General features: G+C 35.4%; 1 protein-coding gene across 1 annotated transcript in view; it reads left to right on the top strand.

Annotated features, from left to right (window-relative positions):
• Positions 1-11,816, top strand: part of LOC138698242 (110 kDa antigen-like) — a 34,464-nt gene extending 22,648 nt beyond the window's left edge. The window contains exon 2 of the mRNA XM_069824037.1: positions 10,213-11,816. Coding sequence (XP_069680138.1) covers positions 10,265-11,326 — 1,062 coding nt within the window. The 5' untranslated portion in view covers positions 10,213-10,264 and the 3' untranslated portion in view covers positions 11,327-11,816. The remainder of the gene's footprint in view (positions 1-10,212) is intronic.
• Positions 11,817-12,862: the final 1,046 nt, after the last annotated feature.

Below are 12,862 nucleotides of genomic sequence, written 5' to 3'. Positions count from 1 at the left end.
CCTTTCGTACCGTTTTATTGGTCAAAAGTAGTATGACGTAGTAAGAGTGTAATAGTCTAGGAAATCTAAAGGAGAAAAATTATTCAATATGTCTTTCAAAATATGGTTATCAAAAACTGGGAGATAAGAGTCATATTCGAAAGGCAGTGGTTCCCAATATTCTTCTGCGACAAACTTTAGGCTCCTCGTTTTTGTTTTCATCATTCATTTTCCATATAGCCTTATAGCCTAAGTTTTCGTTATTCAGATTGTTGCTGGTTCCATTGATGATCATTTTACTAATCGCTTACCTCTTTCCATTGCCTGAACATGTGAGTTTAGAGTAATTAGTTAGTATGAAATACGATTTTAGAGTAGATATTTAATTAATACAAAAATTTAAATAAAAAGGATATGGCATTCCAAAGATATGAAATTCAAATTTCAGAAGCTTTTTATCACCGGTATCGTACATGGGATTAAGTCTAAAAATATTTATCTTTAGAAAGTAAAATGAAGAGGCAAACGTTACAATATTGCTTATATGTAATTAAATATTTTACATCATAAACTGTCACAACTAAAAAAAAATGTACATATAAGTGATGACAGTTATGTTTATTTATAACCAAATTTAAGAAGACTACAATGAAGGCAAAGTGAGATTTAATTACTCGAAGACTGTTACATCTCTACATGTAACACTGCTTTTAAACAATCAGTGCAAGATGAATAGACTTTTACAGCGGAAGACAGTTGTATCTCTTCATGTAACAGTCATCTGGGATAAGGAATACAAAAAAGGAACTTATCCAAAACCGAAGACCGTTGTAACTCTACATGTAACATTATTAACCATCTCACAACCATGAAAACTAGCAAAGCACTGAGCTATTCCGAAATGCAAGTCAAGTCCCCAATACAAAACCGAAGAGCGTTACATGCGCATTCTAGCGCCTATTTGGCGAACTAGAGATTCAACGTTAATTCAGATGGTAGAATACGTTTTTCTGCGTACGAAAATGGTGTTATCTCAAAATCGACAATTTCATAGATGTAACACTCTTCTATTGGGGGTGCGGTATTAAAGATAACACAATAATTTTACCATTACCCTCCAATGTTATTTAGACCTGTTAGCACACACATAATACTATGTAATTATCAAACGATTGATTCCAGAATACGGAGTCCTATACTGAGTGTCCCAAAAATAAGCGACATAACTTCAGAAATAGACATATTTTCTTTATATGTAAATAATTAAAATAATTATATGTACTTAGCTCCGGAAATGATTAGTTTTCGAGCTATAGGCTTTCACAGCACGTAACTGGAAAGTTTTTACTTCCCACAGGTGGTTTCCTGCAACACAAGATACTGTGTAACATAATGTGGTAGTTGTCTGGTTAGTGGTAGGCCTGACAGTGTACACGAATCAGGAGCGAGCAGATAATGCTCTTCATGTCTGGATTGCTGTACGGCTCTCGCATACTGGAATCGAAGGTACCCTGGTCGAAGGACTGGTACAGGTAGACTAATTGTGTGGCCTCCACGCTCACCTGACTTAAATCCCTTGGATTTCTATTTGTGGGACCATTGAAAAGTACTAATGTATTTGTCCCCGATGGTAGTTCTCCCTCTCTCCCGCAATCGAATTGTAGTACGTTGTGAGACAATATACGAAATACGCCAGGAATTTGGAGCGTTTTCGCGGAACATGAGACTATGTGCGGCCTGCATTGAAATAGAAGGTAGATATTTTGAACATATCTAGGATACTGTGAAGAACTAAATGTCAATAGACCATCTGCGGGAGATAAACATTTCGATTGTGTTGTGAAAGCCTATAACAGCGATCGTCAGCACAAAGCACCCTGGGGCTAGATTCTCTTACCCGCGGAGAACACAGTGCACCATGGTGCACTCGTAGCTGCTAGCGGGTATGCTCTCTATCTCTTCCTGCTGCACGACGGGGCACGAGGGACGGCTCCGCTTACCCTTTGCACATTTCAGCGAGTGCTGACGACCACTGGCCTATAAGCTAACTCTGAAACCAAGCATTTACGAAGCGATGTACAGTAGTGGCAAATAAAAAACCGGACCGACCCTGGTAGCTGATTTCAGAGCCTTGTTCACGCCAGAGCACGATAGACTGGTAACTAAGACTTTCGTGGTTCGAATCCTGCCTGGGAAGAAAACTTTTTTTTTGTTCCTTATTCAAATTTATTCCCAATACTTTTCGATTGCAGCGATATTTTACTACTTAATTAAGTTATTATTCCCAGAATATGAATTTTACCAGCAATCGAAAAGTATTGGGAATAAATTTGAATAAGGAAAAAAAAAAAAAAGTTTCCTTTACAGGCAGGATTCGAACCACGAAAGTCTTAGTTACCAGTCTATCGTGCTCTGGAGTGAACAAGGCTCTGAAATCAGCTACAAGAGTCGGTCCGGTTTTTTGCCACTACTGTACATATAAACTACACGTATTTTGGGATTTCATGTATAGCAGTAGTCCATAATGATCCCTGGATGATTCCTAAAATCTTTAAGTCACAGAAACATTCTGTATTTTAATAATCTGTATAAGCTAATGTATTATTATTATTATTATTATTATTATTATTAATATTAATATTATTATTAGCAATGATTATTTCTGGATAGGCCTTATACGCAGTGGAAAAAGTGCACACTAAAAATTTAACTACCCAGTTCGGCGTTGTATGTTTCACCAAAGCTTAACTTTAGTACTGTATTTTGTTTAACAATTTCAACTTTTATATTTCCCGCGATTTTTTCTATCGCCTTCGTGGTTCAGCTCTTCAGTCCAGAGGGCTCGCCTTAAGAGTAGCTATATTAAATAGCCTACTTGAAGAGGCACAAGGATTTTCAGGAAAAAAGGAAGAATTTTTCACTATATTTTTACAAGCAAAAACAGTCAGGAGTGAACAAAAATGTTACTGCAATTTGACAGTGTTTTCAATAACATAGGTCCAAATAATTTTAAGATTATAATTTTCTTTTATTTGTTTTCTACAAAAATATTTATTCAGTATATGGAATATATATATATATATATATATATATATATATATATATATATATATATACATGTATACTTTGTTAAGCATAGAACTCTGAAACTCAAGTGTGATCTCAATTTGGGGGAGGGGGAATGTAAAAACATATTACCTGTACATTATTCTATTATTATAGTTTGCATGCAATAAATATTTGAACTTTGTATTAAGAAAAAAAAAAACAAAATTGAATGAACACTAGTGACAGTAAGTTTCTTGATTTCTAAGATGTGGCCATGGTTAGTCTGCTTTGTGCTCTATTATGTATACAATCAGTGGGCCAAATTTCAGTCCTCTAGCTCTAATGGCTCATGAATCACGAAGATATAAACTTAAAAAAAATCGGAAAGTTGCATTTAAAGTTAATTTTGCAGTTCTAAACATCATGAATACATTCTAGCAACATATACATACACACAGTGAGTCATAAGTATGTTTGGAAAACACGTGAGCATGCTCCTGGATCAAAAATAAGAACAATTCCTTATATGAAAATTTCACGGAGAATGCCTATTTATTAGAGAAATGGTCATACTTTCTTTTTGTTCTTTTTTGTTGTCACAAGTACATGTTTGGAAACTTGTCATTTAACGTTTACAAAAGGTGCTCAATGTGTCACTCTTCATTGTTTACACATGCCTGAGCATGACGTACACACGAATGGCGAGTTCGCTCAAACACCATGTTGTCATTACTGATCAATTCGCATGCATTTTCAACACGTTGCAATAGCTCCTGTGCATTATTCACTGGTGTTGCTTAGACGACAGCCTTCAAGTGACCCCAAAGGCAAAAATCTAATGGAGTGAGATCGGGTGATCTGGGTGGCCAAGACACTGAACCTCCGCGTCCAATCAATGCAAAAACTATTGTCTTGTCACTGTGTTGTTTGTAAGCAAACACTGGTACAAAATCAAAACAGAAACAACACAATAATGTAATCAGATACTCATGAAAACAAGTCACTTAATTGAACTGGAAAATTTAAAGAATATATATATTTTTTTCAATGGCCAAATCATGGTTTTATTGAAATATCTTTTTACCAAATCATTCCAAAACTGAATCCTTAACATTTTCATTAAAATGTATTCATATACTAAGGAGGATCGGAAAGTAACGCACAACAATTTATATACGGTATAGGCTACGATTTTGCTTATGATGTTCAAAGTTGGCAGATAGTTAGTTTGAATCTTGCACTACAGACAGCAATGGCTCGATTAGGTGCCACCCTGGTAGAACGAGAGGTAATTGAATCTGGTCTCATGATGGAACGTGTGCTAGTGTCGTTTACTTGTGAAGACCAGCGAGGTATAGTCCGTTTCTTTTAGAAAAACAAAAAATTCAGAGTGAAAACCATACAGAAATATTGAAGATGTATGGTGCTGATTGTCTGGACCGTAGCAACATCGCCAGGTGGTGCAGGTTCTTCGACGAGGGCGAGTAAATCTTGCCGACGAAGCACGTTCCGGCGACCAGTGACAGCTGCAGCACCATCCAATGTCAGAGGCATTGAGGCGGTAGTCATCCACCCTACAGCCCAGACCTCGCACCGTCTGAATTTCACCTCTTCGGACCAATGAAGAGATTACTAGGAGCCCAAGGCTTTGGTTGGTATGAAAAAGTGAAATCAGTCTTGCGTAGGTGGTTATATGCCCAGAAAACGGAATTTTGTGAACGAGGTGTACTGAATCTGGTGTCACGATTGGATAAATTTGTCGAGAAACTTGGTTTCTGTGTTGAAAAAGAGGTAAAGCTGTAGCTTTTTCTGCATTATTTTGTTTTGCTTAGGTCTACCTATTAAATACGTTGCCATAAAAATGTTGTTGTGCATTATTTTTCGATCCTCTCTCGTATAGAATTGAATGGAGGCGCTGGGAATTGTTCTTGATCCTATATTAACCTGGAAAGAAGAAATTAATCATATTGTTGTCAAATTATCAAGGGCGATTTATCTATTAAGAAATTTAAAAGGATATCTTCCTCATAAACATGAGGGGACAGTTTACTTTGCTTATTTCCAGAGCATTGTTAGATATGGTTTACTATTTAACTCACACATGTAAGTTAAGGTCAATTAAACAGTGTTCATGGGTTAGATAATAAACATACAATAAATAAATAAATAAATATATATATATATATATATATATATATATATATATATATATATATAACACAGTTGTATGAACACTTTACGAATGATGATAATTAAGACTGGTAAAATTCAGACATGTTTCCGAGGGTGCCCCTCCATCTTCAGTGACATTACCACGACTGCAAAAGGAAAATAAGTATATATAAGGTTCGTGGATAGTTCTGTTAAAAAAAAAAACATAACTATCCACGAACCTTATATGTTTTAAAAAACATAACTATCCACGAACCTTATATAACTTATACTTATTTTCCTTTTGCAGTCGTGGTAATGTCACTGAAGATGGAGGGGCACCCTCCGAAACATGTCTGAATTTTACAAGTCTTAATTATCATCATTTGTAAAGTGTTCATACAACTGTGTTTATATATATACTTACTTACTTACTTACTTACTGGCTTTTAAGGAACCCGGAGGTTCATTGCCGCCCTCACATAAGCCCGCCATTGGTCCCTATCCTGAGCAAGATTAATCCATTCTCTATCATCATATCCCACCTCCCTTAAATCCATTTTGATATTATCTTCCCATCTACGTCTCGGCCTCCCTAAAGGTCTTTTTTCCTCCGGCCTCCCAACTAACACTCTATATGCATTTCTGGATTCGCCCATACGTGCTACATACCCTGCCCATCTCAAACGTCTGGATTTAATGTTCCTAATTATGTCAGGTGAAGAATACAATGCGTGCAGTTCTGTGTTGTGTAACTTTCTCCATTCTCCTGTAACTTCATCCCTCTTAGCCCCAAATATTTTCCTAAGCACCTTATTCTCAAACACCCTTAACCTATGTTCCTCTCTCAAAGTGAGAGTGCAAGTTTTACAACCATACAGAACAACCGGTAATATAACTGTTTTATAAAGTATATTGTATGTTTATTATGGCTTACTAATATGAAGTAATAGTTGCCACATTCAGAACATATTCAAAGTTCAGAAAAGGGGAATGAGAGCTTTACTGATTCGTCTTCAGTTTCTCACGGTAAATCCTTATTTATGAAAGAGAAAATCGTGGATGTAACTAGACTATAATTATGTCCTTGAATCTATTATGTATGGCAAATGAAACAATTTAATCTGGTTATAAGTTGTTCACTCTCTTATGGCCTTAAGAAGAATTACAGTAGAAGAGGCAAGACCTGTCTTATGACTGTACTATGTACCGTGGCTCTATCACCAATGAGTATGGAAGGGAAAGGTGGTTTTAGTCTGAAATGGACTTCGTGTCTGTAGATTCGTATAATATTAATCGTGAAGTAAACTCTCTTTCTGATAGCTCATTCTTTCCCTTCTCGTACAGCTCACATGTCAGGTCTCGCTTCCTCATCTATACTTTGACATTATTAAGTAGAGCGCGATCGCAAACTCGTGGCACATGCGCGAAAGACGAATTGGCATCCACTTACATGGACTCGTTCAAGAGTCTTGCTGGGGTGTTTTTGAACAGTACGCTCTATGAGTAAGCAGTCGCCCGCATACACAGAATCCCCCCTCCACTCCGAAGGCTAACAAGGGAAGTATCATACCCTGCATGCCGAAACGTGCCTGGAAACTTTAGTGACATAACCGATGTGCTACGAGAAGACCACGTGCAAAATATTAGCTGCCTGTTTTCACTGCAAGGCCCTGAAATCGAAGCTGGAATCCTAGAGTACTAATTTATTTTCACAAAAATCGAATGAATTTTATAACTGAAAAACATATACATAACACCAGAAGAAATCTCCCAACTCTTTTGGCAGAACCTAAATGCCACACTACAGCTGGATTAAGACACAGTAGGAATTATGGACCAAGACTATACAATTCAGTATTGAAAAATAATCCAGACCTAAGCAATTTACACATTCTTAAGTTTAAAAATAAAGTGAAAATGTTTGTAAGATATTTGATCAATTTTATTTTTTATTTATTTATTTATTTATTTTTATTTTTTTTATTTTAGTAGGTTATTTTACGACGCTTTATCAACATCTTAGATTATTTAGCGTCTGAATGAGATGAAGGTGATAATGCCGGTGAAATGAGTCCGGGGACCAACACCGAAAGTTACCCAGCATTTGCTCATATTGGGTTGAGGGAAAACCCCGGAAAAAACCTCAACCAGGTAACTTGCCCCGACCGGGAATCGAACCCGGGCCACCTGGTTTCGCGACTAGACGCCCTAATCGTTACTTCACAGGTGTGGAGTTTTTTTTTTTTACTAGCATTATATGGTACTAATTTTTATTGTATTTACCTGATGCATGTAACCTATAAGATAAAACATTGTAATAAATATAAATAGATCATTTTCTTAATTAATATCAGTGTATATCTCCAATAAATGATTTCTTAGCATCGCCACAGATACACTTGATTGTACTTGTCACTAACTCTTGTCACTAGAGAGTTCTTGAAATTTATATTTTCCCCGCCATTCATAAAATATTTTGATATGATACCTCTTGCACAAAAGGGGAGATCTATAACTGAAACTAGATTAATATATTTCAGTATTATTTGTATTTATCCTGGTAATAATGAACAGTTTGACTCGTAGACATTTTGTTTTTGCAGCATTAACTTCCCATGATTGTGCGAGAAGATTCGAAGAGAACGGCAGTTATGTAGACTTTCGCCCCCCCCCCCCCCCCCTACTACCATTAATGCACAACACAATGTCAATACGGCGGTTGCTGTCGTCTGCGATACAACGAACTTTTCTGTTGATTTTCGAGTTAGTCATTTTTTTTTTTTCCGATTATGCTTATTTAAGTTGTGTTAACTCTCGCTAGTGGTTTTATATTTTATTTTATCCGTTTTAGTATTTATTTTATTACTGTAAATATTTTTGTTTTATCACTATTATTATTGTTATTATTATTATTATTATTATTATTATTATTATTATTATTATTATTATTATTAATGAATTATTTTGTATTACAATCTTTGTATCATTTCTGTTACGATTACTTTATTTTTATTACTATTATTATTATTACTATTACTATTATTATTATTATTATTACTATTATTATTATTATTATTACTATTATTATTATTATTATTATTATTATTATTATTATTACTATTATTTCTATCATCAGCATTATTATTTGATCCCTGTAAAATTTATGTAGACTACTGGACTGTACCCGAGCACGAGCATATGCTCATTTCGGGTATCTATTCATATGTATTCATTACAAATGTAAATTGTAAATAAATTTGAATTTGAATTTTGAATTCTGTGGTCAGACGATAACGCAGTTGGACATCCCTGTCTCACTGGCGAGCGTAGTGGAGTGCGCGTGTGAAATGGAGTAAACACTCTCGCGTCCCATGGTGTCACTGAAGCATACAAAAGAGACAGATGTGACTCGTATTGATTGAATGTTGAAAACAATTCTTTTCAGCACCATGCACAATGAAAAATCACTTCATTGGACGCTGTTCTTCACATTGTTTTTTTAATCATTTCAAGACAATATTTGATGGGTACTACAAATTCAGGAGGTCGTTCTGTGGTGTATCTGCTTGCAAGCCAAGAATACCTTATCATATTCTGGAATCGTGGAGATGAAAATTGAAAATGGATAAAGGATTGCAATTTAAGTATGGTGTCCCTATGAATTTCTTCGCGCTTCGCTATTTTTTCTGATAAGTGGCGGTAAAGGACTTTCCACTGCCGGAAGAAGAACTTATCAAGCAATTGTGTTTTTCCCATAGTACCAAGAGGAATCTGGAGCAATTCGACGATCTTCTGGCATGTTCAAAACGAGCAAATAGTTTCCCATACATAAGTTTCTTTTGTTCTATGGGATGTATCGTTATATTTTTCACCTGTTTCTTCCATAAATATTGCTGTAGCGCTGATGTAACGCGACAGAATTTCCCGTGAACGTATGATATTGAATGACGCTTTTTACCACATTCATTCACCCAGAATTTCACAGCTTTCCTCTTGTAGTCTATGCTGACACCTACATTTAAATATTTTTCAGGGCTTGCGACATAGCTTGAACTGCACGATTTGCAGGGGACTGACTGTTCGTTCTGGGGATTCACTGTCTGACTCGAATATCAAACTTGTACCTGCAACATTACCTGTGGCAGGAGCAAGGGTCTTGCGATCGGTATTACTATCACTTGAATCCTAATCACTCCCTTCACATACATCGAGAGTTGTCTCCTCATACCGGTCCACTCCTGTACAACTATTTTCAATCAGTTCAACAATGAACAGGGCCATTTCCTTTTCTTTCGCGTTTGTTTCCCGAAGACGAAACAATATTCTTACGAAAATAACTCGTGGCGAACTCAAGTACTTTAATCGAATTTACGTCTTGCTCCGTGGAACTGATTGCAACAGTACTCCTTTCTTACACAATCCACAACATCATACTGGATTCATTCAACATTAACCCTGTAGCCTTCCGCTTGTATTACTGACCTTGAGTCACGTGCTTCTGTTCGCTGCTGGTTGCCATCGCTCCACTGGCTTGCACACAGGAAGGGCTGTCCATAACAACCTGTAGCTACTAGTATCCACTTCCCTATTGCTTATATGCATAGTTCTGGGGTTTATTTCGGGGCCTTGCAGTGAAAACAGGCAGCTAATATTTTGCACGTGGTCTTCTCGTAGCACATCGATTATGTCACCAAAGTTTCGAGGCAAGTTTTGCATGCAAGATGTGATACTTCCCTTGTAAGAAAGAAGTTCTCGCATGTTGGTGCCACGAGTTTGCTATCGGGCTCTATACTGTTTGACAATGGATACTTAAACGATCCGTGCTCTTAGAATAAATGTAATAAGCTGTCTCAACACATTTTTTAATTTGAAAAGAAAACCTTAAAAAGATACGATTCTAGTTGGCTGATAGAGATAGATTTGCGAAATATTGTCCTTTAACTCTCTGTAATTGTTTTTTCTCCTACAACTTTATGACATTTAATAATAAATAAAACCTTAGTAATGTGAGGCATCTCTTTTTCTTTTCAGTGGACGAGATTTTCTTGGTTTCAAGCAGTATTTCAGCAGAGTATTAACGTAAATGGAGATGGAAGAAGCTCGTACCGGATCTGAAAATATCGAAGATGTTACTAGGAATACAGAAGAGGTTTCTAATGTAGAAGAAGAGAAAGATTCCTCAATAAAGGAAGAAACTAACACAGATGGAACAGAGGAGAATCTAGTAGGTGAGGATGAGAAGATAGATTCTGTTGAAGTTGACGTTGGAATTCGAGACAGTCTTGAAGAAACTTCATCACAAGATTTAGTGGAAAACGAACCAACAGAGAAATTTAAAGTAGAGAATGAACTGGGCGGTGAAATACAACCAGAATATATACAACATGAAACTGTCGATTCCTCCGATGAAGAGAAGGAGCAAATCTTAAAAGAAATAGTAGATGTTGTTGCTGATGTAACCTCTACAACAAAAGATGTTTTAAAGGTAGTTGGAGACCATACGCAACCAGAAGAAAAGCTAGATGAGTGTTTCAACGTAATGAGTGTAAAATTTAAGAGATTATTTGATTTGACTGAAATTGGTAATGAGAAAAACGTAATAGCACTAAACAATTATATGGAATATTTGGATCAGTGTTACAGGTTGATTGATGATAAGGAAGTTGAAAAGAAAGAGAATAGTGTAGAAATACCAGTAAGTAAAGAAGACAATAATGGTGGAGTTGAAGAAAATATATCTGTGGAAGATGTCAATACTACAGCGAAATCTCTTCAGAAACTTGAAGTTGAAAAAAAATCAGAATGTGCAGAACTTGAAGAAATACCCACTACATCAGGATCTCAAGCAACTGATGAAAGAAATGTTGGATCTGAATGTGAAGATAGCCATGAAACGACAGTTCCATTAAAATCTGAAGAAATTCAAGAAAAAGAAATTGTACGAGAATCTGAAGAAATCCAAGATTTGACCGCTGTATCAGAATGTGAAAACCTTCTTGAAAAGTTAGTTCTGTCAGAATTGGATAATGCAAACATTCCACCACAATCTGAAGAAAGTAGAGCTAATACAGTAGCATCTGAAGAGATTCAGGACAAGATAGCTGCGTCAGAATCTGAAAATACCACCACTACAACGGAAACTTAAAAAAATCTGATAATCACCTTCTACATGAAATCTGAAAGAATTCATACACAACTTATGTAGAAACAAGCAGAAGTTAAGAGTAACGAGGTAGACGTATTCCATTGTTTAGTGTGAAGTAGTGATTTGTGAGAACTTCCTGGCATTTTTTGGCAGATAAATCTTCAGAACTTTGTAATTTTCTTGACTGTAACAGCACGGAAAACGTTTGAATTAAATTGTGAATACCAATAGTATATGAAAAAATAATTGTTCGCATTTTAGATGTAAGGTTATGAAATACATTTTAATCTTATATTATAAATTTCCATTAACGAAAGATTCTGTATTAGCTTTACTTGCACGATGTTTTAATATGTTTTCTGCGTTTAATAACATTTTTGCTAAAGTTTGCTATATGCTTAATGTTTGCATCTCTATCAATTATGTAATGCAATAATGTGGTTTAAAAAAATAAAATTTTCAAGCAATAATATGAAATGTAAAAATTGAAACAGTTATTCCATTGTGTTGGGGGTAATATTTTTGGAAGCTTTAATACATTCTTAACACTTCGAAACTTGCAGTTATATCAAATTTTATTATTATTATTATTATTATTATTATTATTATTATTATTATTATTATTATTATTATTATTATTATTATTATTTATTTTTACTGGCAGAGTTAAGGCCATAGGGCCAGCGAATAGGGATTATAAAGAATGGACACTGAGCGAAATTTCCTGTGTTTTGTTTCTCTGTGCGCGAGCGTATAGTTCCACTTTCAAGCGCTAGAGGTTAGTGTAATCGAGCATACGCTAAGATAATAAATGAGAATAGAGTTGAGTTAAGACACAGAATCCAAACATCGCCTACCTGCAAAACCCAGTAACGCTTTGCTTCAAATAAATTCAAGTTAACGGCTTTTCCTTATTTCTCAGTGACAAACTAGTTGTAATAATAATATTTTATATTTCAGATATAATAAATTATATTATAAAATAATATAATACATTATACAATTAAGTATCGAAGTCTTTTAATATTTGTATATAATATAATATAGGTATATGGTTTTACTTCTCGTAAGAGTTTTGTTTTTCCATTTTCAGCGCTATCACATCATTACATATTTTAATTGTTGTTGGGGTCAACGTCTCAACTCTCATTATAAAGGAACTCTTAGAGTCTAGACATTACAGTTAATGACGGATTTATTATTTTATGGATCCAATTTATTTTATTTGAGTACATAATGTACCTAGATGTATTAATTATATGTGTTATATTTCCGCTGTGTCGACTGCTAGCTGGTGTGATGTCAGCGCCAACTCTAGGGAGAAAGCAGAATCTCACGCTTTAGCTGGCTTGAAGGTCATTGAAATCAGTCCGGCTACATCAAAGGTACCGACGCGAAGTGTCTATTCTTTATAATCCCTATTCGCTGATAGGGCCTATTCTTACACTCTACCAGGTCACAAAGTATACAAGCAGTTAAAATTTTAAAAAAAGTTAAGGAACAGAATACTAACATATTACAACAATAATAATAATA

The sequence above is a fragment of the Periplaneta americana genome, chromosome 4 (genome assembly GCF_040183065.1).
Source record: "Periplaneta americana isolate PAMFEO1 chromosome 4, P.americana_PAMFEO1_priV1, whole genome shotgun sequence".
In the NCBI taxonomy this organism is placed as follows: Eukaryota; Metazoa; Arthropoda; class Insecta; order Blattodea; family Blattidae; genus Periplaneta; species Periplaneta americana.
Note: the sequence above shows the minus strand (reverse complement) of the source record. Positions and strands in the feature narration are given on the sequence as shown.